Source organism: Melanaphis sacchari, unplaced genomic scaffold (genome assembly GCF_002803265.2).
Source record: "Melanaphis sacchari strain LSU unplaced genomic scaffold, SCAv2.0 Contig42_pilon_pilon, whole genome shotgun sequence".
NCBI lineage: Eukaryota > Metazoa > Arthropoda > Insecta > Hemiptera > Aphididae > Melanaphis > Melanaphis sacchari.
In genome coordinates this window covers 1,898,113-1,924,700 of record NW_020271275.1, presented here as the reverse complement: position 1 = coordinate 1,924,700, position 26,588 = coordinate 1,898,113, and the positions used below count along the sequence as shown (strand labels likewise).

The following is a 26,588-nucleotide window of genomic DNA, read 5'->3' as shown; positions in this document are numbered from 1 at the left end:
TAAAGGGTTGATAATAAAAATAATTCTGACTTTGTTTTTGTGTAACTTAACAATTAAATGTTTAGTCATGTCTTATAGAACATATAATGAACTGTGGGCACAAGCTCAATTAATACTGGACGAGGCTACAAAAAATGACTCGAACCTACTTACATCTAAAATCAATAAAGATAAAGTTGTTGTGTTTAAAGAGTTATCCACTGTCATGGTCAGTTATATATTAGCTATTAATAAATTGGATGAGTGTTATGATCAAGTTATTCAACCTCAGAAACGAATACTTATTAGAAACATTCTGGAATTGTCTTTGGGACGTTATTTAGAACTAAAAAACGACATGGTCAATTTGAACTATAACGAATTTACTTACTTGGACTCAGCCACTGCACAGCTAGGGTTATTACCACAAGATGTAGAACTGACAATACCATCACATTATCGAAATGAAAGGCTTAAAACAATTGAATGGCAGAATAATTTTATTGACGAAGTTTTGAAGAAAACAGGTTTTTATGAAGAAGAAAAAATTGAAGTTGATATGCCCATTCGACAAGCAATATTATTAATACAAAAGCACGAGAGGGCACGACAGGGACGAATGAGAGCTCAATTCATGAAGGAGGTTAGAGCAATGAATAAACCTGACGCTGGAGATGTTGAACTTAGTGATAATGCAAAAAAAGCTGCAATGAAAATACAGAGAGTATGGCGAGGTTTTATAACGCGGAGAAAAATAAGAAGCAGAGTTGTTGAAGAAATGTTGTTGATTGGCATGTTACCTCCAAACTCAATTGATACCGAAGAACAACAAAAAGTTGAAGAAGTTAAGAGTGCTAGAAGGATTGTTCAAATAAAACGACAGAAGGAATATGAACTAGCACTAATACAGGAAAAAGAAGAAGTATTAATTTTATTCATTTAATTCTTTATTTATGATTTAATAATTTGACAATAAAATATTGAAACTTAAAAGATTAAAGACCATGTGAAAGAAAAAATGAAAGAAGATATCAGAGATGAAGTAAGAGCATGGTACATGGGAGTTAAATCACAAACGGGTAAATTTCCAGATTTACCATCAGAAGAAAGTGGTGGGTCTGCAGTAATTTATACTAGATACAAAACTGCCAGTTCTCACAGTAAATCAACTAGTCAGTCATCGTCTAAAGGAACCAAGAGTTAGTTTAATTTATTCTGTTTTAATTACAAATCATAGAAGTTTAATGTACATATCTAATATTTTAAAATTAATTTCTTTTATTACTTAGGTCACAAAAGCAAATCAATTGCGGGAAAAGAATCAAAGGAAGAAGTTAAAAAAAAAGCTGACGAAGAAGATGTTGGTTTCAAAATGGGACCTTCAAATTTTCTCCAAGAACTCATGTTGGCAAGTTCAGAATATGAAGAAGTATGGAAAGGAATGGATGAATCAAAAAACACGAGTCAAATGCATATTAAAAGTATTGTTAAGGCTCAAAAAGTAGCTGAAGTAGAACGAGAATTACGGAAGGTAACTTGGCAAATATATAGATACAAAATTCCTTTGAATCATTGAAAAAAAAAAATTTTTTACAATTAGATAGTTGATGTACATTTAAGAGCTGAACTTGAAATTTTGCAAAATGCACTTGATAAAGATAATGCTATTCGTACCAAAAGATCAAAGAAACAGAAAAAAGTAAAAAGAAGTAACAAAAAAGCAAAGAAAAAACGGGACAAGGATTTAACTCCTGATAGAACCGTAAATATTAACAATGATTAGTTATTATTTTATAATTTAAACAGCAAAAAAATAATTAATGTCTAAGCAATAATAATGTAATTAAATATGGGAGTTCACAGAATAGATGCAATGGTTGTCTTAAAGCTAAAAGTATGCTTAATAACTAAATACACTATGGTAAAGTTATGTCTATAAATTGATTTATTGCTAATTTGGTTTTGGTTTAAAATAACTTATTGATATTGTACCTAATATATATTAGATAAAAAATTAATGGCTTCCAATTAAATATTATTAAAATAGTGTAAAGCTGAAAAATAATGATCTGTTAGAAACATAAACATTAAAATATAATTGTAGATTTCCAATTGCTGTCTAAAATATTTTATAAAGTGTAGTATTATTTCAAGTCTAATTTTTCTAATAAATGTTTATGATTTGCAAAAATTTTATTACTAAAATTAAATTTAGTTGCTATTTTTTAATCTCAATAAATATACAATGCACACTATCAAATTGAATAAGCAGGTACGATTAAATCATAATAATATTTATACATAATTCATAAGGATATATACTATATAGCTTAATTACCTACACTTAGATAAATGTTATTTCTTTTCCATACAATTTATGTCTATTTACTATTATAATAATATACCTAACTACAATACCAATGCATTTCTCTTTATTTCTTATATTTACAAATTAAAATATACATCTTCAATATTATTTTTAATTATTCCAATAACAAAGTATATTTACAAATATTTAAATAATGACTTGCACAACTGCATAGTTAATACATTTAAGTGATGTTTAGTAACCATCTATGTATCTATAATGTAACTATGTAAGTAGGTATTAATTATCAAGTATGTAACAAAATATACTGTAGCACAAGTCATTATATACCTACTTAGGTACATAAATAATAACTTAAAATACTTAATTTTAATTTAATAATGAATATCATAAAAATGTAAGTATATTATAATAAATTGGTTATTTATTTATCTATAATATTACTAACTATGTATAAGTTATAATTTTATAAAATTAGGTCCAATTAAATATGCACCTACTGGCTACTTGGTTACACCAGTAGTGAATCTAATAAATGTAGTAATAAACCAGATTATTCCCAATAATTAGCATCTGTGAATTATGATATATTCGTTTAGAAATATGAATCTTAGAAGTTAGATTCATATAAATTAAATTATATTTTAGTTTAAACAACTAAAATTCATATTTGTAATAAATCATACGTTAAAAGTAAGTTATTATATGTTTATATAAATAAAAGGTATGGATTAATGAATTCGATATGAAAATGAATTAAAGTAGGGTAAAAAAATAGTTAGGTAATCAATATTTGATACTACGTACTTACCAGTAGTTCAGTATAATCATACTCATACAGTAGTTTAAATACGTAGGTATATAGAGTTTTAAGTCAGGTACTGGCGGGTACTGCTGTGTTATTTAAACTCGAAAAAATCATTCGTCTTTTACAAAAAATTCCATGGAGGAGTGCATTTTTAAAGGGATATCACTTATACAATTGTATTAACTGCTCAATTGTTTTCGAGTTGGGCTTTAAATGCTTTTATAGCTTAAACATAAGTGTAAGTAAAATAACCTCTACCAACTAACAACCAAATACTTACAAAATACCACTATCTCTATTTTATAGTAATAGAAAAGTACTATACTTTCGAACGTAGACCATGGGATGCTTTAATGGTGAAATAACTCACAATATTAATTATTTTTATGTACCATATGTCCATATGGTACTAGTACATCGGTGTATCATTATTAATAGTGCATTACCTACTGTATCGATACAGAATACTATTCAATATTAAAAACATCGCCTTAAAATAAAAAAATATAGGTATTCAATTTTTTGTAAAATTTCTACATATTATAATGTTTAAGATTATTTTGCTTCTTAACACCTTTTGACAATTCCCAAGAAAGAAAAATAAAATTAACCAAATTATCATTATTATCAATTATGTTAAAAGTCAATCACAATTTACTGGTTTATAATTATAAAATAAAATTTATGTCGGGAATCACTACATCGATACATTTAGTTAACGCATAAAACATTGTTAGTCATTGGCGGTGAAGAAGGGGTGAGTGGGCTCTTATGCTCCATACAACATTAACCTCCCTTGGCTCTGAGTGAATGATGCACTGTTGCAGTTGGAATCGTTGTTCGAAGAACTGGTGATGAACGGTATTATACATAAGTATCCGGCCATCCGGTTAAGCTCATTCAAGGGAGACGCGTCGTACGCTGGTTGTGATGTCATGCGGTGGGACAACGATCCAAGTCCAACGCTTGGTGACGTCCGGCACGCAGTCAGGGACAGCTGCGTGCTGCCGATGCTCAGCGACCAGATACATCAGGCCGGGCCTGCGGTGCGTTCTGTACTAATCGCCGGAGCGCACGGATCCGGCAAACACACCCTGGTCAACGCCGTATGCACCGAGCTGGGGGCTACGCTGTTCGACTTGACTTCGGCCAACATCGTGGGAAAATATCCCGGAAAATCGGGACTCACCATGTTACTCCATCTCGTCAACAAAGTGGCCAGGTTGCGTTATATTATATTTATGTAAATTCATCAGGTCATATAATTATTTATTACCATTTATTGGGGCTATGCTTGCATCGTATTAATATGCAGGGGTATAGGTCACATTAAGGAGGTTGCTGCAATGGGTAGAATTATTACAAGAAACCAATTTAAGGCGGTTCCGGTGAAAATAGCAAAAAAAATAAATATTGTAAAATTTAAAAGACATGAATTAGTTAATTTACTAAAAAAACTATTCTATAATGTATTAATCATTTCAATTTTAATTAATTAAAATAAAAAAATTTAATTTACAGTCTATGTATAAATAGATATTTATCTTGTATAGAAATATTATGGTATAAAAATATAAAATATAAATTATAGTAGTATATTAAAAAAAAAAAAACTGATTAAAAAAATCATAATATATTATGATGTTACCTTATTAGAAATGACAAATAAAAGCTTGTAGTAAATTTATAAATTACATAACATTAGGACAAATTATGGCCACTGTAAACTGTACATAAACATTTGTTGGCTAAAAAAACAAAACATAGGTAATTATAGTAGTTTAGTACCTATATGAAATTGAAAATAGGTAGAGGCAAAATTTGTTTATACCAAACGGTACATTATTCTTAATGCGGCCCTGAAGGTTATAGATATAAACATTAACTAGATTACTAGATAGCTGTAGTCATATTTTTATCATCATAATTCATAAGCATGCGCACAGATTAGTCAGTTTCCTACTCAGTGAACATCTTTTTTAAGATTTATTTTAGTTATGTTTATGTGTACAAAATTATACATTCATAGTTCATACCTACATAATATGATAGATATTAAATGTTAATACATGGAAAATAAAAGTGAAGTAATATTATTGATTATAAATACTACAGTATTTATAATAAATATTAATATACTTAGTTAAATTAATTTGATTTGGGGAAAAATATGCTAGGAGTTTTTACTTGTTATGAATTATTATAATATACCATTCATATTGTCATAAGTTAACTTAATCAGTTATAATGTAGTAAGATGGAGTTTTTGTGTAGGGTTATATAGTCTATGTATGTATTATTGGGTGTATCTATATACAATAGATATATTTTATATGCCATATTTGAACGATGAATTCAAAAATACCAAAATCCTCGATATTATTAAAATAATACAATATGTTTTAAATTTTTAATACGTAAGTACATGCACATATACTTATCATGCAGTGTTTATCTATAAAATATAAATATCAATGCATATTGTATATTAAATTAAATGTTAAATGTGCAATATACTTATACTATTATACATAGATTGCTTCAACCGTCAGTGATATTCATCGAAGATGCGGAAAAGACATTTATGAAAAAAGTACCGAAAACTGATAAGACTGATCCGAAAAGGCTTAAAAAAGACTTGCCTAAGCTTGTCAAGGTTATCGCTCCAACAGACAGGGTTAAGTATATATATTTACCGGATATCAATTATAATACCAACAATTTACATGAAATATTTTCATATTATACAATACACTATCGATTTGTAATGAAAAATTTAAGGAGTGATTGTTTCTATTTCTTTACTATTTCACCAACAGTTAGTAACGGATGAACAAGTTAGGCTGTTAGGTTTGAAATGTTTGAATATCGAGCTATTTCATATATGCGATAAATAATAATCAATCACTCTGTATGGATAATGGATGTATCATGTATAATTATTTATTAATTATTATTAACTAACACACTTGTATAATACCTAACTGAAATTTCTATGTACCTACTACTTGCATTTCAGATATTGTTGCTTGGCACTTCTTGCTGTCCCTGGGACTGCGATCAAAAATCTTTGACTAGCACGTATGGGAAAATAATCGTCATACCTCGCCCGGATTATGCCAGTCTGTATCACATATGGAATGATCTTTTATTTCAGTATAGTGGACTCAGTCGAAAATTTGACGTTAGCTCCTTGGCAAAACTATCTGATGGCTATAGCATCGGAACTATTATTAAAGTGCTCCAAGAGGTATTATAATTATTTTTTTGAATCATTTAAAATATTATGTAGACTAGTAGCGTTTATTATATAATTTACACAAAACATTTTACAGTATTTTCACTACTTATATTATGTTCCACTATCTAAAATACATACATATAATGTAGATACATAATATATAGGTACAGTGAAACCTCTAAATACTGGATATTCTTGGTTGCCAACATATTGTCTGCTAATTGGAGGCGTCCTATATTTATAGATATCTGTTAAAAGAGGTTTCACTGTATATATATATTTATAACAAATTTTAATTTGTACTTATGTAGGTGATGACGTGCAAAAGAGTATTACAACTGACGATTCGCCCTCTGATGCATGTAGAAATCCTGAATGCACTTGCTCGCCACGATCCAATTTACAAAGAAGAAGATGAAGCGTTCAACCTGTGGTATTCGAGAACACCTCTTGGTCGAAGGAAGCAAAAGGCGCTGGATGCCGAAGTGGAAAGACGAATGATTGAAAACGATAAACATTCGGGTGCTAAATGAGCAGAATGTAGTCTATTTTTTCTAAAACATTTTTTTAAATTTTGGAAAACAAAAAAAAATGTATTAATAAATCTTCAAAATAATTTTGTATATTTTGAGTTTTTTTTCCTATGATTTATTTTTAAAACTTGAAAAAATACTGACTATTATGTTCGCCCCAAAGCAATCCATTGCCGCCGGCTAGATTGTGCCTCCCGTGGCCGCCGATTCTGCAACGTTAAATCTTCTCTTACTTCGTGTTATTTGGGCCCAAAAAGTTCGTCACCCAAATAGTCTTCGTCTGTATCGCTGTCGTCGCATTAATGTCATCGTACATTAGCTGCTCACCATCAACCGTTGCTTTTGCGACCGAAGTTGTCGGGCCTTACGGCGTGTTTGTTGTCTCGTAGTCGTCACAACACTCGTCTGCCTACGGTATCGGCTGCAAGAAAATTGCAAAAAGGACAAGTGCCCATATTGTACTCGCTATAGAACTTACATCGATTCGCCATCTCGTATACCTTCCCCCTTCGTTTATTGTGTTGTCTTGTTAATGTTATTTTTCTTCCTTTTTTTTATTCTTATTTTTCTTGTTTACTACTGTTTTTTCTAAATGAATACAGACATATTTTTTCATAAATAATACTATTTTTTTATTATTATTATAAACCATAAAATATTTTGTAAGCTTTTGAGCCATGTTCTTTTTTTCTAAAGTCCAACTCTTTTTTTATTCATTCATTTTTCATTTGCTTTGTTTTGTTTTTTATTAAAAAGTTAATATAATTATAAATTGTATTTACGATAAATTATTGTTATTTATTTTTCGTATTTTCGAATGTATAAATCAATTGTTACAAAATTAACGACTTAAAAAATCATTAAAATATTTTCGAAGACCGTATTTTCAAGAGAGATTAAAAAGAAAAAAGTAGCAAAAAATTAAATAGTTATTAGTTAGAACTATCGAGGTAATACTACTGGTAACTGGTAAAAGGTCAAAAAGATTCAACAAGATGGAGAGTAATAGCAAAAAAAAAGAGATGGATGAAGAGCAATTGACAAAATGGTCTCAATAACCGAATAATTTTTGTCCATATAATACGCTTGCATAATGCATATTGTACTGAAATAAATAAGTAGGTATCTATTTAATTAAGTGGTATGAGGCAAAAAGTCCACAATAAATTGAACTTCAATATATATATATATACTATATAAATACTAGATAGATAGATAGATAACTGATGAAGTAGACAGTGACACATTTCTACCCTCTAATAGACTATAGTTTTAATTTGCAAGTACTTAACCAGTAATCACTCTTAAAAGTTTAAGACTGTGGTGATTATGTTATAGTAAATAGTATATTGCGATTTGCGATGTAACGAGAATTAGGTACGAAGTTATTTTTATTCAGCTATTCAATTTTTAATTTATATCTCAATTATTAAATTTCTTTTATTAAATACCTGGATTTTTTACTAGACTGATCGACTTTATTGACATTTTGTTGTTACTAACCTATAATATTGTTGGTTTGGATTTTTAAATATTAAACACGACTATACAATTGTTTAATAATATACCTATGTTAGGTGCGGTCGAATTGTAGAAACTATTTACCAAACGTGCAATAAACGCTTCGGGCTTTAAATTGGTGTAAGAACCAGGCTTCAAACTATACTATATATCAAGAAAGACTTGAAAATTGTCTTATAATTAGTTGTTAAAAGAGAGTTTTTGAACTTTTTTTGGCTGAAATGGGTGTTAGGTTTACTACTATATGTATAAATTTGCCATAACTATTTTAAATGATACGACACCCCTGCTAATGATAAATGAGATGGCATAACTAATTGAGATTTTACTAGAATAGAGAGGCACTACCATTTAACCAGTCAGCTATGGTTTTATTTTATTTTTTTAAATCTAGTATAAAAAATATATGGTTACAACCCTAAATTTTTAGACGATAAAAACTTAAGATATCTACAATGAATATAATGGTCAATTCTAGATCTTTAATACACAAGTTAGAACTACTTAATTGTTTCATATTTTTAACAAGTAACAATTCATATCATAATTAGGTGTGTAAATAAATATGTTGTCGTCTTGTAGGAGTAGGAATACGTATTTATTTAATTCTTAATAATGGTTGTAGTTGGAAATGGAATGTACTTCAATATACGATTAGGTACTATCAAATATTCAAGCTTTACTATAATTATGTTGTAATAATATTAGATAGTATTGTGTCTTATTTTAAAACTGTGTATAATCCAAAATTAAAATTTTAAATATTAAATGCAATTAAATTTAAATATAAGATTAAATTTTAGTTTAAAATTTAAAAGTTCATTTTAACGACTAAACATAAAAGTATTAAGACGTAAAACTGTAAAAGTATGATTTTCAGATTAAGAAAGAAATCATTTTTATAATAGACATATAGGTACGAGATATACATCGTATAGTATGATTTTTATTTAATTTCAAGGATTCAATTAGTATATAAGTATACAAAATACAACCTTAGTATTTTGATTGGTTATCAAAAAAATAAAAATACAAACCTAGGTTATATCATTAATTTATTGCTAAATTAATATTTAGGAGTTTGACACACGATTATAAAGAACTTTATAATTATAGTAATATTGTAAGAAACTAATAAATAATAATAAATAATTCTTTTTAATCTTGGTTTGACAGAAAAAATAAAAATAAATTCAAATTTGTTAATAACGCGGTATAAAGTTAACCATGGTATAGTATGTAACAACCATGAATAGAATATTCTAGAGATCATAGTTTTAACGATTGTTATCATTCATAACAGTAAATGAGTAATCGTTTATGTTTTAATGAAAAAAAAAAATAAAGAAGTTAAAGAAATTTAATATTGTTTAAATATACTTATATCTTCTACGTATTTTTTTTTAACAATTTTTAATAAGAAGTTCGGACCCAGATCATCATTAAATAATAAAGTAAATATTGTTCTGTATTCTATTATTTAATGTGAGTAAGTAATATCAACATAGAAAATAGAAATGTAATTTCTACGTCATAATAGAATTCGATTTATTATTTCATAACTTTAAATTTTTATTTCAGGTAAATTTTTAATGTTATGGATAGTTTTCCACCAGCCAACTGTCGTTTACAAATACTAATTGACGATCCTTGGCGTCAAGAAAACTTATCATTTGACGAAATAGTGGTTCCCATCAAAGAATTACCCGATCCCGAGGCGGACGCCACTGATGCTCATTTGACGCTTACCCAACAGGATACAAAGTGGACTGACTTAGCTCTTACAAACATACTTAGTGACAATCCATTGCCTCCACCGCCCCGAGTTTGACACATTCATCATGGAATTTCCAGATTTTGGTAAACAGTGTGCCAACAAAGATTGCAAACAATTAGATTTTTTGCCCGTCAAATGTGATAATTGTCATGCTGTGTTTTGTAAAGACCATTCAAGATTTGATAGTCATCAATGTGTTCCTATAGAATCTAACAATGATTTGGCATTGAAGCTGGTAAGAAATACAGTATTCTACTGCATGATATTCATTTTATAATAGTCATAATTATACTTTATAATTTGAATCACTATAAATATTAAAATTACTTTTTACTTGGTAAATCATAATGATATTTAATAGTATTTACAAATTAAATTTTCAATAATTTTATTTAAATTCTATTTAATATTTTAGGAAACAATTTGGTTTGAATGCACACATGATAGTTGTATATTAAAAAATCCTTGTGAAATGCTATGCCCAAAATGTAATAAACATTACTGTCTGGCGCATAGACATCATGGTTGTCTTGATGAACTTCCAGGAAAAGAGGCTAGAAAAGTTTTAAGAGAAGCAGCTAAGAAATCCAGAGACCAATTTGCAATAGCTAAAGAAGAAGCTGATAAAAAAGTAAGCAAATATTATACTTATCATTTAAATTAATACTAATCACATTTATTTTAGATTGAAGCAAGTTTAAGGCAAGCTGAATTACAGCCAGAAAAAAGACGTATGGCCCAACAAATTCGTTTAATGAAACTTAAAGGAAAAGCATTGGGTGATAATAAAATACCAGTTATCGACAGAGTTTATTTTAATATCCATCCACCAATGAAAGATAATAAAGTTATTTCACCTGTGCCCTTATTCACCAGTAAAACTTGGACAGTTGGCAGAACAATAGATCTATTTGCGGTTCGTTTGAAAATTGAAAATCGAAATGATAAAAGTAACACTCCTAAACTGCGTATATTCAAACTAGAAAATGGTGAACATTTATCAAATCAAATGGATCGTGTAATTGGTCGTATGGTTACTGATGGATTAATATTTAATGGAGATTCATTAATTCTTCATTATGTAGATGCTACAAAGAATCCTATCGAAATAGAACCAGAAAAATTAGAGCAATATAAATTATCAAGTGTTTAAATACTAAACATAAATAAAAAAAAATAATTGTTTTTGTGTTCATTGCAATAAATATTTTGTTGTATACATTAATATATTGTATATTTCTATTGTACACAACATTTTGTTCAACCATATTTCGACTGGTTTTTAACTTACAATTTGAACGACTACTTATTTTATATTACAGAAAAACAATTTAGAAAATTTTCAGAATTATAAATTTAATTAATTTCACTTTGTTGGTTCATAACACAGCATAGGTTAAATAATTTATTGATAATTTTTAAATATATTAAAATAGTAAATACAATCAGTTTATCTCATGAATAAGTAACACCAGTAATATTAATTTATATTCAATTACAATTAAGAACTATACAATTACCTCACTTTCAGGAGATGATTAGTTTCCTGGCTATAACTAATACTTTGAAATATATTTTTCAGTTTTTTACTATTTATATAGTCTCATAGATTTTATTGACATTTATAGTTGTAGGTGGGTTAAGGATGAAAAAAAATTAGGTTAAAATTTAAAATTAAATAGTTTAATTTATGAACTATAAATATGTATTTTAGTTTAAGGTTTAAAACTAAAACTGATTATTATATTTAATTAAAGAGTTCAAAAATAATAAATATTCATTACTTAATTCAATATTATCAATATTTTATTGATTTTCTTTCAGATTATAATTATCTTCAAGTATTATATAGTATAATTTTGTATGTATAGTAATGTATACATTTTAACGTATTACTTTTTCAGATAAATAAATCTGCATTAATGTTGATTGTTATAATAGTATTATCAATGGTATTATAAACTAAAGTATTAATTTATTGTGGTTATATTCAGGAAAGTATACTGAGTACTGACATGGTTGATAAAATATTAATCTGTTCATTGTTCACTATTGTAAAGTGTAGATAGATTAAGATTCTAAAAAAAATTAGGTTGTTCAAAAAACAGAAAATAATAAAGAATATTTTATTCTGTAACAGTATATGATGAACAGTCAAAGTGTTTTAGATTATTCAAAATATATAATATAATCAGTTAAGGCATTTGCTCTCCTACCCACACTCATACTTGTAAATCAAAGCAGTATATCTACTTTGTTTTTTTAATACTAGTCAAGTAGATCTGCTCATACACACTTGTGCCTTATTTAATTGTTATTTGCTTTTTATATCACTGATGGTTGTATTAAAAGGGCATGCTACAGGGACGGATTGGCCATCGGGAATTTTTTGATGGAAAACTTGCTAACTAGTCGGGACCGCTGAGTGCGCTACCAACTCCACAGTTCCACGGCTGTAGCCGGTTGCAAGCTAACAATAATAAATTAGATATAGACCTTTTTTTCTTAAAGCAAGAATTGCAATTTTCTAAAAAACAAACAAAAAGCAATAGATCAATAGCAAATATGAATATTGAATAATAAATATTACTATAACGTTTATAAGTTATACTGTATAGACTATAGCGTATATTGTATAACTATTGCCAAAATTGAATAATAATTAATAAGTAATAACAATAACAATAACTCTAATAGTTTAATCAAAAAATCTATTTACATGGACAGTAAAATCTATGAATAATTGGTTATTCGCGTTGTCATCGGTCGGTTAGGTTAGCGGGTGACGACGACGAATTTCAACGATGGAAGTTGAGGTGCGTCTGTAGTCTGAACAACAAAAATATTCTTATTTTAAATTTAGATAATTTATATAATATTTAAATTGTAATAAATAGGTATTGATGTATTAGTTTATCAACTAAATAATATAATAATTCCTGATTCGTCTGTAGTCATTCAAAACTTAGTCAGCATACAGCACCACATATTTTGCCATTTAATTTTGATTTTTTGGAACTAAATACGACGCATATTCAGTAGAGACTAAAAAAGTAAGTAATTTTTTTTATGTGCGTTTGTATTTATCATGTTACAATGTTTTTACTAGGTATATTAATTAATAATTATTTTCATTAAATGTTACTATATATATTACTAAAGTAGTTGTGAATTACCTGTAAAATAAAATGGAAATCAAAGATTTAATAAAAAAACGAAAAGGTGAAGCTGAAAAAATTAGTGACAAATAAAAAAAAACTAATTTTAGAAGCAAAGTTTTCTAAAAGTATCCATTCATTTTTCAAGTCTCGTGTTAATGAAGTGAGTTTTATCTAAGTTTTTATAATAATAAGTGCCTAACCGAAATGCTGAATTACCCGGCCTCGCCTGGGAAGTATTTGACTACCTATTTTATAAAAAAAATTAAGGTTGAAAAAGCTATTATTTTTTTAATTATTTGTCTTTAAATTATATAATACACTAATATCTTGTTAAAAAATACAAAATATAGCGTAATGCCACAGACAAAATAATATTGCATTGCTCTGTTAAAACTTTTGTTTTAAGTGTAAATTAAAACGGTTAGAAAAAATAAATAAATATTATGTTTATTAATTTATTATGACAACGGCATGTACTTTTTTTAAATTTTTTTTTTTATGTACATCTAACTCCTTATTTTATTTAATAACTCATTTTCCGCGCAACTTTCTTAATTTTTTCTTCCGTAAGAATCTTCTCCTAATAATAAAAAATACAACAAAAAAAAAAAAATTATCGAAATCGATCCAGCCGTTTTTGCGGAATGCCGTGACCAAGGAAAATTGGGATTCATTTATATATTATATAGTGTATACTAGCTGAATTACTCGGCTTCGTCCGTGTGTATAGTTTTTGCTTTCTCAAAATTTTACTTAATTTTATCAAGTGCTAAATAGTAGTAGTAGTTGAATTATAAATAAAACAAAAATATATAACGATCACTTGTAGAAGTATTCGGTACAACTCAGTGAAAAAAAATTGGTAAAATGTTAATTAGTGTCGTCACAAAACGGGAACATAAAAAAGAATTATTCTTTTATATATACAAGGATATATAAAGATAGATAATAATAAATTTATATTTAATAATTTCAAGGTAAATTTTGTAATATTTTAGTAAAAATTTGACAAAGATCTAAATAAGAATGAACGATAATAGTTAAATGAGTGTACAACAGTGGCGCAACAAGGATTTATTCAAGGGGGTTCCAAAAAAATTTATTTATTGACTGTTTTTTTGTCCTTTTCTTTAAATAATACATTAATACATAGGAAAAAATGTATTAATATGTATTAAATAATACATTTTATTGCAAAAAAAAAAAAATTTAATTTTAAATAATTTAATTTTATAAACAAAATTATATTATTTAATAATATACATATTTTTAAATTTTTAAATTTATATTTATAATGTATGTCAATTTATTATTATTATTACGCTAGTTAAATTATGGTATAGTCATTAGACATTATATTGATTTTATCTACCTATACATCGAATTCAACGAGTTATTAACAAAATACTAAATCTAATAATGAATCTAATCAATAAAATTTGATGAAAATTTCGGGGTAACTTTAAAAAATAAAAATAAATACTATAACATAAGCTAAGGGGGAAGGGATGACCAGTGTCCACCCACCTGGGTTCACCACTGGTGAACAATAAACAATTTATTTTATTAAGAGGACATCATACCCGCTCGTGTTATCTCCGTTTTACACACGTACAACATTGACAAAACGCGTTAACTTAATCTGAGTAGAATTCACTTAATTTTGATTCTAGAGTAAATATAACTATTATAAAATTAAATTGTGACAATATTTTTGAGGACAAGTCGCTGCGTTTTTTCCATTATTCCTAATATAACGTTATTATATTATTTAAAAATAGCAAAAATGTCAACATTTTTAAATGACCTTTAACTTTTTAAAATTTAAATTTTTAAATAAAAAAACGCAGCGTTTTACTTTCAGAAATATTGTCACAATTAAATTTTATAGTAGGTATATTTACTCTAGAATCAAAACTGAGCAAGTTCTATTCAGACCGCGTAAACGTGTTTTGTATGTATCGTACATGTGTAAGACGAAGACAACACATGCGGGTAAGACGTCCTCTTAACAGAAAAACAATTATTTTGTTATTTGTGTTTTGTATCTTTTTCTGAAAGTAATAATTTTACCAAAGACATAAATATATGGAGCCATACTTAAATTCAAATTGATAAAAATGAAAAAAAGCACAATACATAAAAATTGGATTTCAGCTTTTCTTCTCCATTCATATGAATACGATATTAGTTCACTACTTTTCCGTGAAACTAAAAAAGGAAATAATAAAAATAAAAAAAAAACCATGTAATTGTTACAAGAGTGATTAAAGCTGTTAAACTTATTGGAAAGTGTGGATTGAATTATAGGGGAAATTAATTTGAAATGGCATACACATTAGATAATCCATTTGTTGACCATGGAAATTTCTTAAAAATCAAATTTTTTTTTAGCAAAATATGATTTTCAAATAAAAGATCACTTGAAAACTATAATAAAGAAGAGCCATAAAGCCCATGGAAGTGGTAGTAAAGGAAGAGGAGGACTTGTAACATTTCTGTCTAAAACCACTGTTGAATGTTACTGGTGCAATAAGTTGTTAATAAAAAAATTTATTTGTAGTGAAGTGGAAAATGTTAAAATATATGAAGTTATGATGGAAACTACTCAAGTTATTATATCATTAGATCGATGTGCAGTAGTCTTAAGATATGTCAATGACAATGGTGTACATGAAAGTTTAATTGCAGTTGTTAATTGTTCAGATTCAACAGGTAAAGGCATGTATAATACACAATTCTGTAAATAAATACATTTTAATTTACACAAATGAATAAATAAAAAATGGTAACAAAATTCAGTTTTTAAACTTGGCATTATCATCATTGTCAATCAGGTAAAACAAGTAGAATGATTGGCCTCTCTGTACTCCCCTGGGTATATTGACTACTACCACTTTTTCATTTTCATTAACAACCACTCTGACTGCTTTACCCTTAATTGCTTCTATTTCCGTTAATTCGATTCTTATTGTTTTATTTTCAAGTAAATTCTTAATAAACTCTCCAAATGCACTGTTAGGTGATGACGATGATATCAGTACATTATAATTCAAATTACTCAACCCCCATGTCCATAGATATTGAAATAGTTGAAACAAAACCCATTTTAATGTACGGTTTTTGATAAAACTCAATAACATTACATCAATTTGAGTTTTTATAATATTCTTGGGTACTGAAATTACATTTATAAACACATTAAATGGTTTAAGTGGATCATAGTCTCTAGCATATTTGTTTCTTGAGTGAGTATACTCAGTTCTTGACCAGTTTTTATTACTAGATGTATATTCATAATTTGTATTATAACGGCCATAAGAAGAATTAGATGTCCAACTATTAGATGTATTACTATTCTGACTTCCATAGTTATTGTTTGAAAAACCTGCAAAAAATAACATAATTTTTTATTATTAATTTATTATTTTAGATATTTCAATATAAACATAGAGATAAATGTTAATCATAAACAAATTAGAAATAAATAAATTATGTATACTTTGCGTACATTTTATGCTTACAAAAAAAGTAAATTTAAATGATTTCTAAAAAGTTATTTATTTATTGTTAGCTATTCTCGAATATTTCATACATACTTTTAATTTGTACAATAAGACATGTTTAATATGTTATACAAAAATAATAACATAAAGAGCAGTTATCAAGAACTAAGTTGAATTAAAATTTGCCAAATAATTGTAAAGAAAAAAAATATATAAAATGTAAAGCATGCATGTAAGTGTTTTTAGTACCTGAACCTGTCCTATTATTGTATTGCATCCGACTAGATTCATTGCTCAATATATCGTATGCCTCTTTAATATCTCTAAACTGTTTAGTGAGTACTCCTTGGTTTTTGTCAGGGTGATGTTTCATTGCCAGTTTGTAATAAGCGTCTTTGATTTGCTTTGGAGTAGCATTTCTCGGAACGCCCAGTATATCATAATAATTTTTTGACACTCTCAAAGGGATAGTGACATTGAAACAACGTTTGGGAACAAAATATATCGTCAACTTTTCCCTTGATACAATAGCTTGGTCAATCCACCAGCATTTCAGCCAGAACCCGTGGCACCGCAATGTCGCGACATTGACAGTGGCTGGGTTCATCAGCTTTCCAGAAGACATAGTTCGGAACGCGCATCGTGCAGCCGACCAACCTGCAGTATAAACCTGCGTTAAAATATGATTTTAGAAAACATTCTCTTGATAGTTTCATGTTATACAATCAAATAGACGGCCTGACACTACTGAACAGCAGTAGTATTTAAGTGAACGACAAATGTCAAACACGTTAAGCATAATATTATATTGAAAAATGACGTGCACGGTACACTTACGCATGGTCAATCGAATATCACGAACGGCCCAAGTCCGCTACGTACAAAACGTCTTTAGATCCGCGGTAGATTCGATTAAAAACATTGACTAAAAATTATTGGAGTACACGAGCCACACGACAATCGTATGAGATTCGCAAATCGTGAGTACTAATCGAACATTTTAACAAAAATGTTTCACAATTGCCTCTTAAAAAAAATATATATTTAAAGATTTGTCCGCTGTAGGTTTTTGTCTTTTGATACTGTTATCATTTTTCGCCAAATTACTTATATAGATATAAATCACAGAACAGATGGTAAAAAAATAAACATATAATAAAGACTTTTTAGTGTTATATTTTTTATAGTTAATGTTGTACTTTAATAATATGTAGTTATACTTAATTTCGTATCTACAATAAAATAATAAAGAAAGCCCAAAAGTACTAAGTGGTCACTAGGTAACCCACTCTGTTTCTTAGTTGTAAGAGTTGAATGTTCATGTGTTTAAGTGTTTCACAATGATAAATGATTTTATTAAGCAAAGATAGTTTAAAATTTTGGTAACCAAATAAATATTTTAATAATAATATTAAAATTTTAACAAATGTTTGTATTATTTTAAGTTTAACCTGATTAATTTAAAAAGAAGCAAGAATATTTAATTTTTAACTTTTAAAAGTATTAACTAGGTTCAATTAGTTACAAAATATATCTATTAAAGTTAATGTAGGAGAATTTATTTTAGTAGAAAGTGTCTCCAGATACAAAAATATAATACATAATTATAAAATCAATATATTTATGACTACACTTAAAATGTAAAACAATAGTGGTAGCACATGAATGTATAAATACAAAATGTATATAATATTGAAATATTGAAATCAAAGATATATATTTTAACATACTTATCTATCAATGGTTAAGAGTACACACATTTTAAATGTAATTTTTTCACTTTAATATAATAAAATAAATAATTTTTTGCGATTATCACGAGAACCAACATACAATTTAAATATAATTATTTTATTAGTAGTAAAGTTACTGTTTCTGAGAAATTTTGTACATAATTTCATAACAAACTATAATATAATACATTTTTGGTTACAGATAAAAAATAATTTGAACACTTAAAAGGATAAACTTTAATAAAGTTCAGAAAAAATTACAAAAAATATAAATTAAATAGATATACATTTTAAGATGGAATTGGTATTCAACATTTTTGAACTACTTTTGTTAAGAAATCAGTTTTATTCAGTCCATTTACATCTAATAATGATATTCCCATTTGATTTTCAATCGGATCAGGTTGTGCTATATATCTTAGCCAACGTTTAGCCATTTGTGCAGCTTCGTCAACAGTTAAGTTGCAAACATTGTCAGTTAGATATGCCTGTATCCACTTTGGGAGTTTACTTCTTTTATCATGTCTGGCAAACCTTTTGTCTGCAAACACCATGATGCCATAATCCATTTTACCACGGATTGCTCGTCCAACACATTGGGCAGTGTGTCTCATAGCATCAAATGTTAAGAAATCACCTTCTGATATTTGGTACTGACTGCATAAATATTCCATGCGAGCTTTTAATATACGACATTGAGTATAAACATATGGCATACCCAAAACAATTACTGCTCGACCATAATGATGATCAAAATCCATACCTTCAGACACTTTACCTGTAAACAAAGATAATTTGTAATATTTATAAAATAAAATACAAATAAATAATTTTATAATTTAACATAAATATTTTGATAAAATATGAATAAATGTACTTAATATTTTCTAACTGAATAAAATGGTATATAGTTTATTTTTTAGCCAAATATATTTAATTATTAATAAATGATAAAGAATCAAAAATTGTATTTTAAAATATTAGCAACTAATTTATAATATTCAGTAAAATAATATATTTTCAAACTATTTTATTATTAAAATATAATCTACATGTTAAAAAATAACAAACCTCTAGCAACAGACAACAATAACGCTCCTTTCCCTCGTTCTATGGCTTCTGCATAACATTTTATTGCATGATTAGTGACAACAATATTTTGTGTCTCGATAAATATCAATTTGTAATCTAAAATCTTTTCAATTAATCCTTGATCATACCAAGCAGCCACTACGGATTTCATATACAGATATGATGGGAAAAAACACACGACGCCATCAGGTACCACTTTTACCATTTCCAATAACAAATGTCCATAGTTACGCGCAACAGACGAATCTTCTCTTGATTCCCACTTGGATGTCAGTGCTACTTGATCATTACCTCTACCAACCACCATTGGCAAAAAACACTGTCTGGACAATGTCATGGTCAGGGACGTCATTATTACTGGATTGATGTTCAAAATCTTGGGATACATATCTAAAGGCGATAGAGTTCCAGATGTTATAAGAACAGTATTAAAATAATCTAAAATTGGTTTGATGGCGATTGAGGCATCTAAACAGCTAAAATGCATGACACAGCTGTCTGTCGATGACTTTTCATCAAATGGTTCTATAATTATCATAAATCCTTTCATGTAAGTTGAAACTAAAGTGGCAAATTGAGCAACTGTGATAAGTGGAGAGAAATCTATAATTTCAGATATTTCTAATGTTCTCAGCAAAGATGATAACCGTTCAGTACAAAACCTTAGTGGTTTCCTATTTATACATACTTTTTGGTATATGTCTTTAACAAACATTATAGGAGTTTCTTGTACTACAGTGGTAGAGTTCATTCTGAGTTTCATATACATAATGAATCTTTTCATAAAACCAATATAGTGTTCAGCACTTCTGATGCTACCCGGCAATTCAGTGATTTTTAACACCTGATCTGGCACAATTGGATTAGCTAGAGCAGCATTGGCTTCGCGGTTTCGGTAAATTTCCCTCAAGCCATCAACCATTTTTCTGTATTCTTCTTTTAACCTTTGCGAATCCCTCTCTTTCATGGCCGTGATCTCAGTATCCAGTTTAACGAGTCCTTCCAAAGCTTTGTCCAGATTTTTGCTAGTGATGTGTGAACTTAAAGAGTCTATACATACATTGTCAATGTTGTGTGCCTCGTCAAACACCACTATAGTGTTTTTGTTGAAGTCTTTGGAAACTATGCCAGCGATTTTGGGATCCAAGAGGTAATGGTAACTATATATGACGACATTGGCATGTATAAGCGTTTGTCTGGCCACAAAGTAAGGGCAAATGCCTTGTTTTACACCCAATTCTTTCAGGTCCTCAACGTTGTAGATGTTTGGAGGGAGAATAGTGTCCCTGCCCAGGGAATCGAGTTTTTCATAGAAATCGCACACACTGACAGTCTCACCGTCGGCGTGGCGGGCGCGCACGAACGGCGCCGTCAGCGCGTGACAGCGAGCGTCCACTACGCGCCCATTTATTTCGCCGGCAATCGACGGATTGACGCACAAATTCTTGCGGGACGACAGCACCACTCCCAGTACGTTGGCGTCGTACTTGTTTGACTTATAGTAGTCGCACAGCACGCGCAACTCTTCGGCCGCTTTTTCGATCTCGGACAACGTCCGGGTGCTGTACAACAACTTGGCGAGTTTCGCCGGATACTTGACCATGTAAGCGACGATCAGCGAAAGTATAGTGATGGTCTTACCGGTTCCCGATGGCATCTCGAGCAGGCAATGCCCCTTGGCGTCTATCGCCTTTTTCAGTTCCACCATGTACGCATACTGCTCGGGGTATATATACTCGTACGGGAATAAAACTTCCAGCTCGTCGATGAAAAACTTCATTTTCGTTTTTCGCGGTCACACGTTTCCACGTTAACAATTTAAAAGTGTCGCGGAGACATTGACTGGCTATAGAATTTAATTTTTTTTAATTAAATGTTTGAATTTAACGCACATTTTAGTAAATATTTGGCCACTTGGGTCTCGACTTTAGAGTTTGTTTTCATTTTGTTATCGGTGATGATACCGTTCTTATCAAAGCCGACACGGGATACAACAAATCTGTGTCAAAAAACGACATTACGCATAAAATGTATTACTCCGAAATATCATTACTAATAAGTAATAACCTAACCTAACGCAAATCATGTAATATCAATAATAATTAATTGTATTATTATTGTTCTGCAGTATACTTGTTGTTCCGTGCTTTGTAAGGTTTCATTATTGTTATTGATATATTAGCCCGAAAGTAATTGATCCTTATTCCTTAAGCCAGTAGAATTTACAGCGGCCTCCTCCCCAAGTACGTTCAAATGGGAATCACAGTGCTTTTATTAAAACTTGAAAAAAATTTCTCATTTTTTTTTTATCAAACGAAAACTTGAGAAGTTAATTTTTAAGTATGTAGTGTTATTATTTTGAATATGTTTTTAAATAAAGTATAGGTAATAATTATTTAATTTTTTTCATTAGTTTCTAATATTAATAATTTCATTTAATTGTCCCAAGGGGATTCCACTTCCTATACATATAGGCTATAGGGTCGCTAAATTTCAAGATATACCACAACTGATTGAAGTTGAGTGCTGATTAGTTGCTTCTATCGTCCACAGGTTTTAAAGTTTAAATACTTGGTTGTAATTTGCAAATGAAATCCAGTTTGTCAATTCTTCCAAAATTATGTTTCCATCATATAAAAAAAAAAGTTATATTATTTAATATACTAATTGTTTCTAAGCTACATATGTGTTTCGAAATAATCGAAGCTGTATAAGATTTAATTTTAATTTTAAAGCATTTTGTAGTTGAGTAGATATTTTTTACTCACACTAATAATATGATAATAAAACTGTTTGCTAGAATTATCAATTTTGCTCACAGAAGTACGTACAATATATTGCCTATGTTGAATTCCTTAAAAAAACTATCCATTTAAATATTTTTTATTTTATTTTATCAATACAAAAAAATTATAAATTATTGCTTAAGATTAAAAAATTAAGAGTCTGGAAGTAACCGCTTTTGAATATATTGATCCTTGATCCTCAGTTCAACTGATCTTTCAAAGAGTGATCCATGTTTACAAACTTCTGACATTTTTTCAATGATACAAAAAATGTAGATATCTATCACATGGTTTATTTTATACATATATACATAGCATTGTAGGTTAAAAGTACTAATTGAGACCGAAAATTTAATTTTAAATGATTTGAAAATCTTTTTTCATTAAAAGGGGAAACAATTTAATGTTTTAAATAAAAAAGTTTATAATAAAAATTAAAATAAACCACGGAAAAGATTGATGCAAAAATGTTTTGTTCATTAATTATATATCAATAACTTTTTATAAATATTTTAATTTAATTAATATCTATAAACATGTTTAATAGTTTTAAGAATTCCAGGTTTGGGGGCTGACCTGGTGTCAGCATTTTAGAAAAAATGTATTTAAATATAGTATTCACTATTCGAATATATTTATCAAGACTGTCGGTGATCACCAAATACTGTTCAGCAGTATTGTTGGAACATGAACGAGACCGTTTGCGTGGCTTAAGTATTATAACAATTTTGCAGCCCTCTAAAATCACCAATTAGCTAAAATTTTAACATTTTATTAAAATAATTTAAATTTTTATTGTGTAAATCCTGCTTAAATATTTTTTCACATCGCCTTTGTTGTAGTTCTTCATTTTTTTATTGATAATATCATTGTATACATGTAATATAATATAGAATATGATTAGAGAGAAAAAATCGACCATCTAAAAGTCTTTAGGAGATACGACGACTGAACGATTATTTGAATTGTATGTGATCATAATTCATAACCATTAATATATATATATATATATATGTTGTTATGTTATTGAAAATCATATTTCGATAACAAATGAGTGTTATTGATGATATACTTTATGACGAAGTGCGAGTATCTGTGTTTAAGGATTTCCTGTTTTTCCACAGAATTAATATATTATTATTTTTTCATTTCAATATTATATTAAAATTTTTTTTTTTAATAATTTTTAATGTAAAGAAAAATATGTTACTATAAAAAAAAATAAAAAATAAAAATAATCTAAACAATAACAAATGTAAAAAGTATGTAAGCCTACATAATACCATTGAGTATATATTATAGTATATATATATATTCAATGATAATACTCAAGAGTATTGTTGGTGATGAATTGATTATATTAGTATGACATTGGAGTTTTTCCGGGAATATGATACATAATTTAATAACAAAGCAGATATTTTTAAAATGTATACACACTTTTTAAAATCGTTTATTCAACACACAATATAATAAGCTTACAAAATTATATACACAATATTATTTAAATATAGGAGGAAAGTGGTGCCCACAACGGATCGACCAACCATCATATTATATATTGTTATTACGATCGCCGGAACACGCGAGGAAGCAAATGTTTCCACCTAGATAAGCGATAAAAAAAAAAAAAAAAATGAGATCTACAACTTTGTAAGACAATATTGTAATTTTTTTTCTGAAAATGCAGATAGCATATATTATTATACGAGAGAGCGCACCTATATATTTATATAAAACAAACAAAAACAATTTTATTTTACTCAATTCTTGTGCTAAAGTTATAATAGGTAAAATATATAATTTTCATTATTGTTTTAGCTTCGAATAGCGTGTCTTAGAGTAAAGCGACGTAGAGATTCTTGTAAACAATGGTAGGCTTGGATAAATTCTCGTATTAAAATAGTAGAATAATATAATATATATTATTTACACAGTTGATAGTTGATACGGTGGTTTTGCGCGTTAGACTAGAAAACAAAAAACAAAAGTCTGGTGGGGGGAGGGGGTGACAAGAAGTATTTACTATTATATATTTTTATACTGGGAGTAAACGGATCGGAAAAAAATGGAAAAAAACGTTACACAAATGAGTTGTCAAAGTAAAAATAGATATAACGTAACAGAGTTCAAAGGTACAAAAAAAAAAAAAAAAAACAAAACATATCATTAAGAGTCAACACGTAAATAGTACGTTATAATAATAATAATAATAAAATTACGATGAACGCGTTTTGCATTTTACAGTTTTCGGCGATTCGCGCCAGCTGTTCACATGCTGTTGTAAACGGAACTGTTTACCTTCACCTGTTTGAACGGCAATATAGTCAGCGGATGCGATTTGCCCTGTTGTAGTTTGTTGTTGGCCGCCCGGTTGACGGACGCGCGGATATCGCTCTGCTGTATAGGCAATACAACCGTCTTAACGACGGGATTGCACTCGAACTTACGGGGCCCAATTGCGGTCACATCCAGGCTGGACACCCTGGTTGGGACGGGCGGTTGCTGTTGGTGGTGTGGATTGCGCGGACAACCGCTGTCCTGCACGAACGTCTTGGACCGGGCCCTGCCGTTTTCGTATTTGCCCACAAGTTTCCTGACCGATATGTCTTCCATGGAGGCGGCTGGGCTGGGCCGTTGCGTAACCTTTGGGTGTTCGCTGACCGGCGACGTGGGTAGGCTCTTGACGTGTTCGTTGCCGACACCGTCGTCACCGGCCGAACTGCTACCGCCTCCACCGCCGCTGTTCTTCCTAGACAGTTTTTCGACCGCGTCGCCTGCCTTAGCCTCGAACTCCTCTTTCAGACTCCTCACTAGACTGCTGTGCTTGTTATTGCATGCGGCGGCGACGGTGTTGGTGGCGGCGGTGTTGCCAAGACCGGATATGTTCGGCTGAGACGCGGTCACCCGGTTGGCTAGTTTGTGCGAAGCACCCTGCAGGCCCAGCATCGGCGAACTCGAGTAGCAGTTGGGCAGCAGTAACTTTTGCTGGTCCTTCTGCTTCGGCCTTTTGGCCGGCCGGTAACACGATTCGTCCATGGCTGCTTTGGTGATGGAGGCTGCAGTGGAGATTGCTGCAGGCTTCTCGCCGCGTTCGCTGACATACTGCATGGTCGGCCGGATGTCGTACGAACCCCACGAACTGTTCCTGGAAGGCAACGTGCGCGTGTCACAGGAGCCCCACGAACTGTGTCTGGATATTACGTCGCGCAGCACGACAGCGCTGTCGAACGAGCTCCACGAGTTTTGTCGGGACACATTACCGCCGCTTACGGCTGTCGTTTGATGGTCGACCGCGGGTTCGCGACATTGTTTGCGCTCCTCACGTTCGAACACTCTGTCCAGCCGGGACGAGAACAGATCGCCGCCGTCCCGTTTCTGCGGGGCGCAAACGGCGATTGATGGAGGTTTGTTGACGGCCACTCGGCTGAACTTCGGTGATTCGGCCGTAGGCAAAGGTTTGACTAGAACGTTGTCGTCGGAAGGGGAATTAGCCGGGCTTGAAGTAGTCACCACGCCCTCGAACTGGGTAGTGAGATTTAGCACCAAATTTCGGCTCGGGTCCGCCGTCGATTTGCGGTCAGGACTAGACGTGCAACCAACGGTGCTGCTGCTAGTTACACTGCTGCTGCCGCTGATGCTGCTGGACTCCAATTCGTTGACTCGTAGTTTAACCGACGACGGTCTGTAACACAATGTTACGCATGTATGAATTATAACGATTAAACTATTTATCTGTATATCTGTATTTTGTTTAGTCTTGATTATTACAACCATTAAGCAATTATTGTGTATAACAAGTATAATTTAAGTATATTGATATTTTTAATTTAAAAATTCTATGACATTTCGATTATCATGATTCAAAAAATACATTTTGACAGTTATCATACTAAGAAATCTAGGTTAAAATATATGATATATTTTCCCTAATCATCCTTACACATATAAGGGTACAAACAAATAATATAATTATACAAATATCGTAAAATTATTAAAAAGACTTTTAACCACTCTTAGAATATTAGCGAATAGATTTATACTTGAGTTAATACAATTTATGTAAATCTCAACTGATAGAATAAATCATCTGGAATCGAGTGGTGCGTAAAATAATTTATG

The 26,588-nt window shown here is 29.8% G+C and overlaps 6 protein-coding genes across 11 annotated transcripts in view; 3 read left to right on the top strand and 3 right to left on the bottom strand.

The window, feature by feature from the left end:
* The first annotated feature begins 1 nt into the window (after position 1).
* On the top strand, positions 2 to 6,929 carry LOC112597618 (dynein regulatory complex protein 11). The gene is made up of 8 exons (XM_025343728.1): positions 2 to 901; positions 974 to 1,178; positions 1,269 to 1,510; positions 1,580 to 1,741; positions 3,944 to 4,338; positions 5,652 to 5,793; positions 6,136 to 6,366; positions 6,669 to 6,929. Exons 1-8 carry the CDS (start codon positions 68 to 70, stop codon positions 6,888 to 6,890), a joined length of 2,433 nt encoding a protein of 810 aa, XP_025199513.1. The 5' UTR covers positions 2 to 67; the 3' UTR covers positions 6,891 to 6,929.
* Positions 6,930 to 9,826: 2,897 nt separating this feature from the next.
* Positions 9,827 to 10,267, top strand: LOC112597570 (anaphase-promoting complex subunit 13). Of its 4 annotated transcripts, none has more exons than XM_025343678.1 (2): positions 9,827 to 9,865; positions 9,993 to 10,267. In XM_025343678.1, the coding sequence occupies exon 2, from the start codon at positions 10,009 to 10,011 to the stop codon at positions 10,240 to 10,242; it is 234 nt and encodes a 77-aa protein (XP_025199463.1). In that variant the 5' UTR covers positions 9,827 to 9,865; positions 9,993 to 10,008; the 3' UTR covers positions 10,243 to 10,267. The 4 variants fall into 4 exon arrangements, with proteins under 4 accessions (XP_025199463.1, XP_025199462.1, XP_025199464.1 ...); XM_025343677.1 differs by having other exon boundaries at positions 9,850 to 9,896; XM_025343679.1 differs by lacking the exon at positions 9,827 to 9,865 and adding an exon at positions 9,870 to 9,900.
* Positions 10,227 to 11,495, top strand: LOC112597569 (AN1-type zinc finger protein 1-like). Its single transcript, XM_025343676.1, has 3 exons — positions 10,227 to 10,423; positions 10,604 to 10,819; positions 10,874 to 11,495. The coding sequence occupies exons 1-3, from the start codon at positions 10,253 to 10,255 to the stop codon at positions 11,339 to 11,341; spliced, it is 855 nt and encodes a 284-aa protein (XP_025199461.1). The 5' UTR covers positions 10,227 to 10,252; the 3' UTR covers positions 11,342 to 11,495.
* Positions 11,496 to 16,087: 4,592 nt separating this feature from the next.
* LOC112597562 (dnaJ-like protein MG002) lies at positions 16,088 to 17,921 on the bottom strand. The gene is made up of 3 exons (XM_025343665.1): positions 17,693 to 17,921; positions 17,105 to 17,512; positions 16,088 to 16,737 (listed from the first exon to the last, which is right to left on the bottom strand). Exons 1-3 carry the CDS (start codon positions 17,694 to 17,696, stop codon positions 16,148 to 16,150), a joined length of 1,002 nt encoding a protein of 333 aa, XP_025199450.1. The 5' UTR covers positions 17,697 to 17,921; the 3' UTR covers positions 16,088 to 16,147.
* A 918-nt stretch (positions 17,922 to 18,839) lies between these two features.
* On the bottom strand, positions 18,840 to 21,611 carry LOC112597603 (general transcription and DNA repair factor IIH helicase subunit XPD). The gene is made up of 2 exons (XM_025343713.1): positions 19,660 to 21,611; positions 18,840 to 19,366 (listed from the first exon to the last, which is right to left on the bottom strand). The coding sequence occupies exons 1-2, from the start codon at positions 21,458 to 21,460 to the stop codon at positions 18,897 to 18,899; spliced, it is 2,271 nt and encodes a 756-aa protein (XP_025199498.1). The 5' UTR covers positions 21,461 to 21,611; the 3' UTR covers positions 18,840 to 18,896.
* Positions 21,612 to 24,212: 2,601 nt separating this feature from the next.
* Positions 24,213 to 26,588, bottom strand: part of LOC112597527 (protein phosphatase Slingshot) — a 61,976-nt gene continuing 59,600 nt past the window's right edge. For all 3 annotated transcript variants that reach the window (XM_025343607.1, XM_025343605.1, XM_025343606.1), the window contains exon 11: positions 24,213 to 26,151. In XM_025343607.1, coding sequence (XP_025199392.1) covers positions 24,738 to 26,151 — 1,414 coding nt within the window. In that variant the 3' untranslated portion in view covers positions 24,213 to 24,737. The remainder of the gene's footprint in view (positions 26,152 to 26,588) is intronic.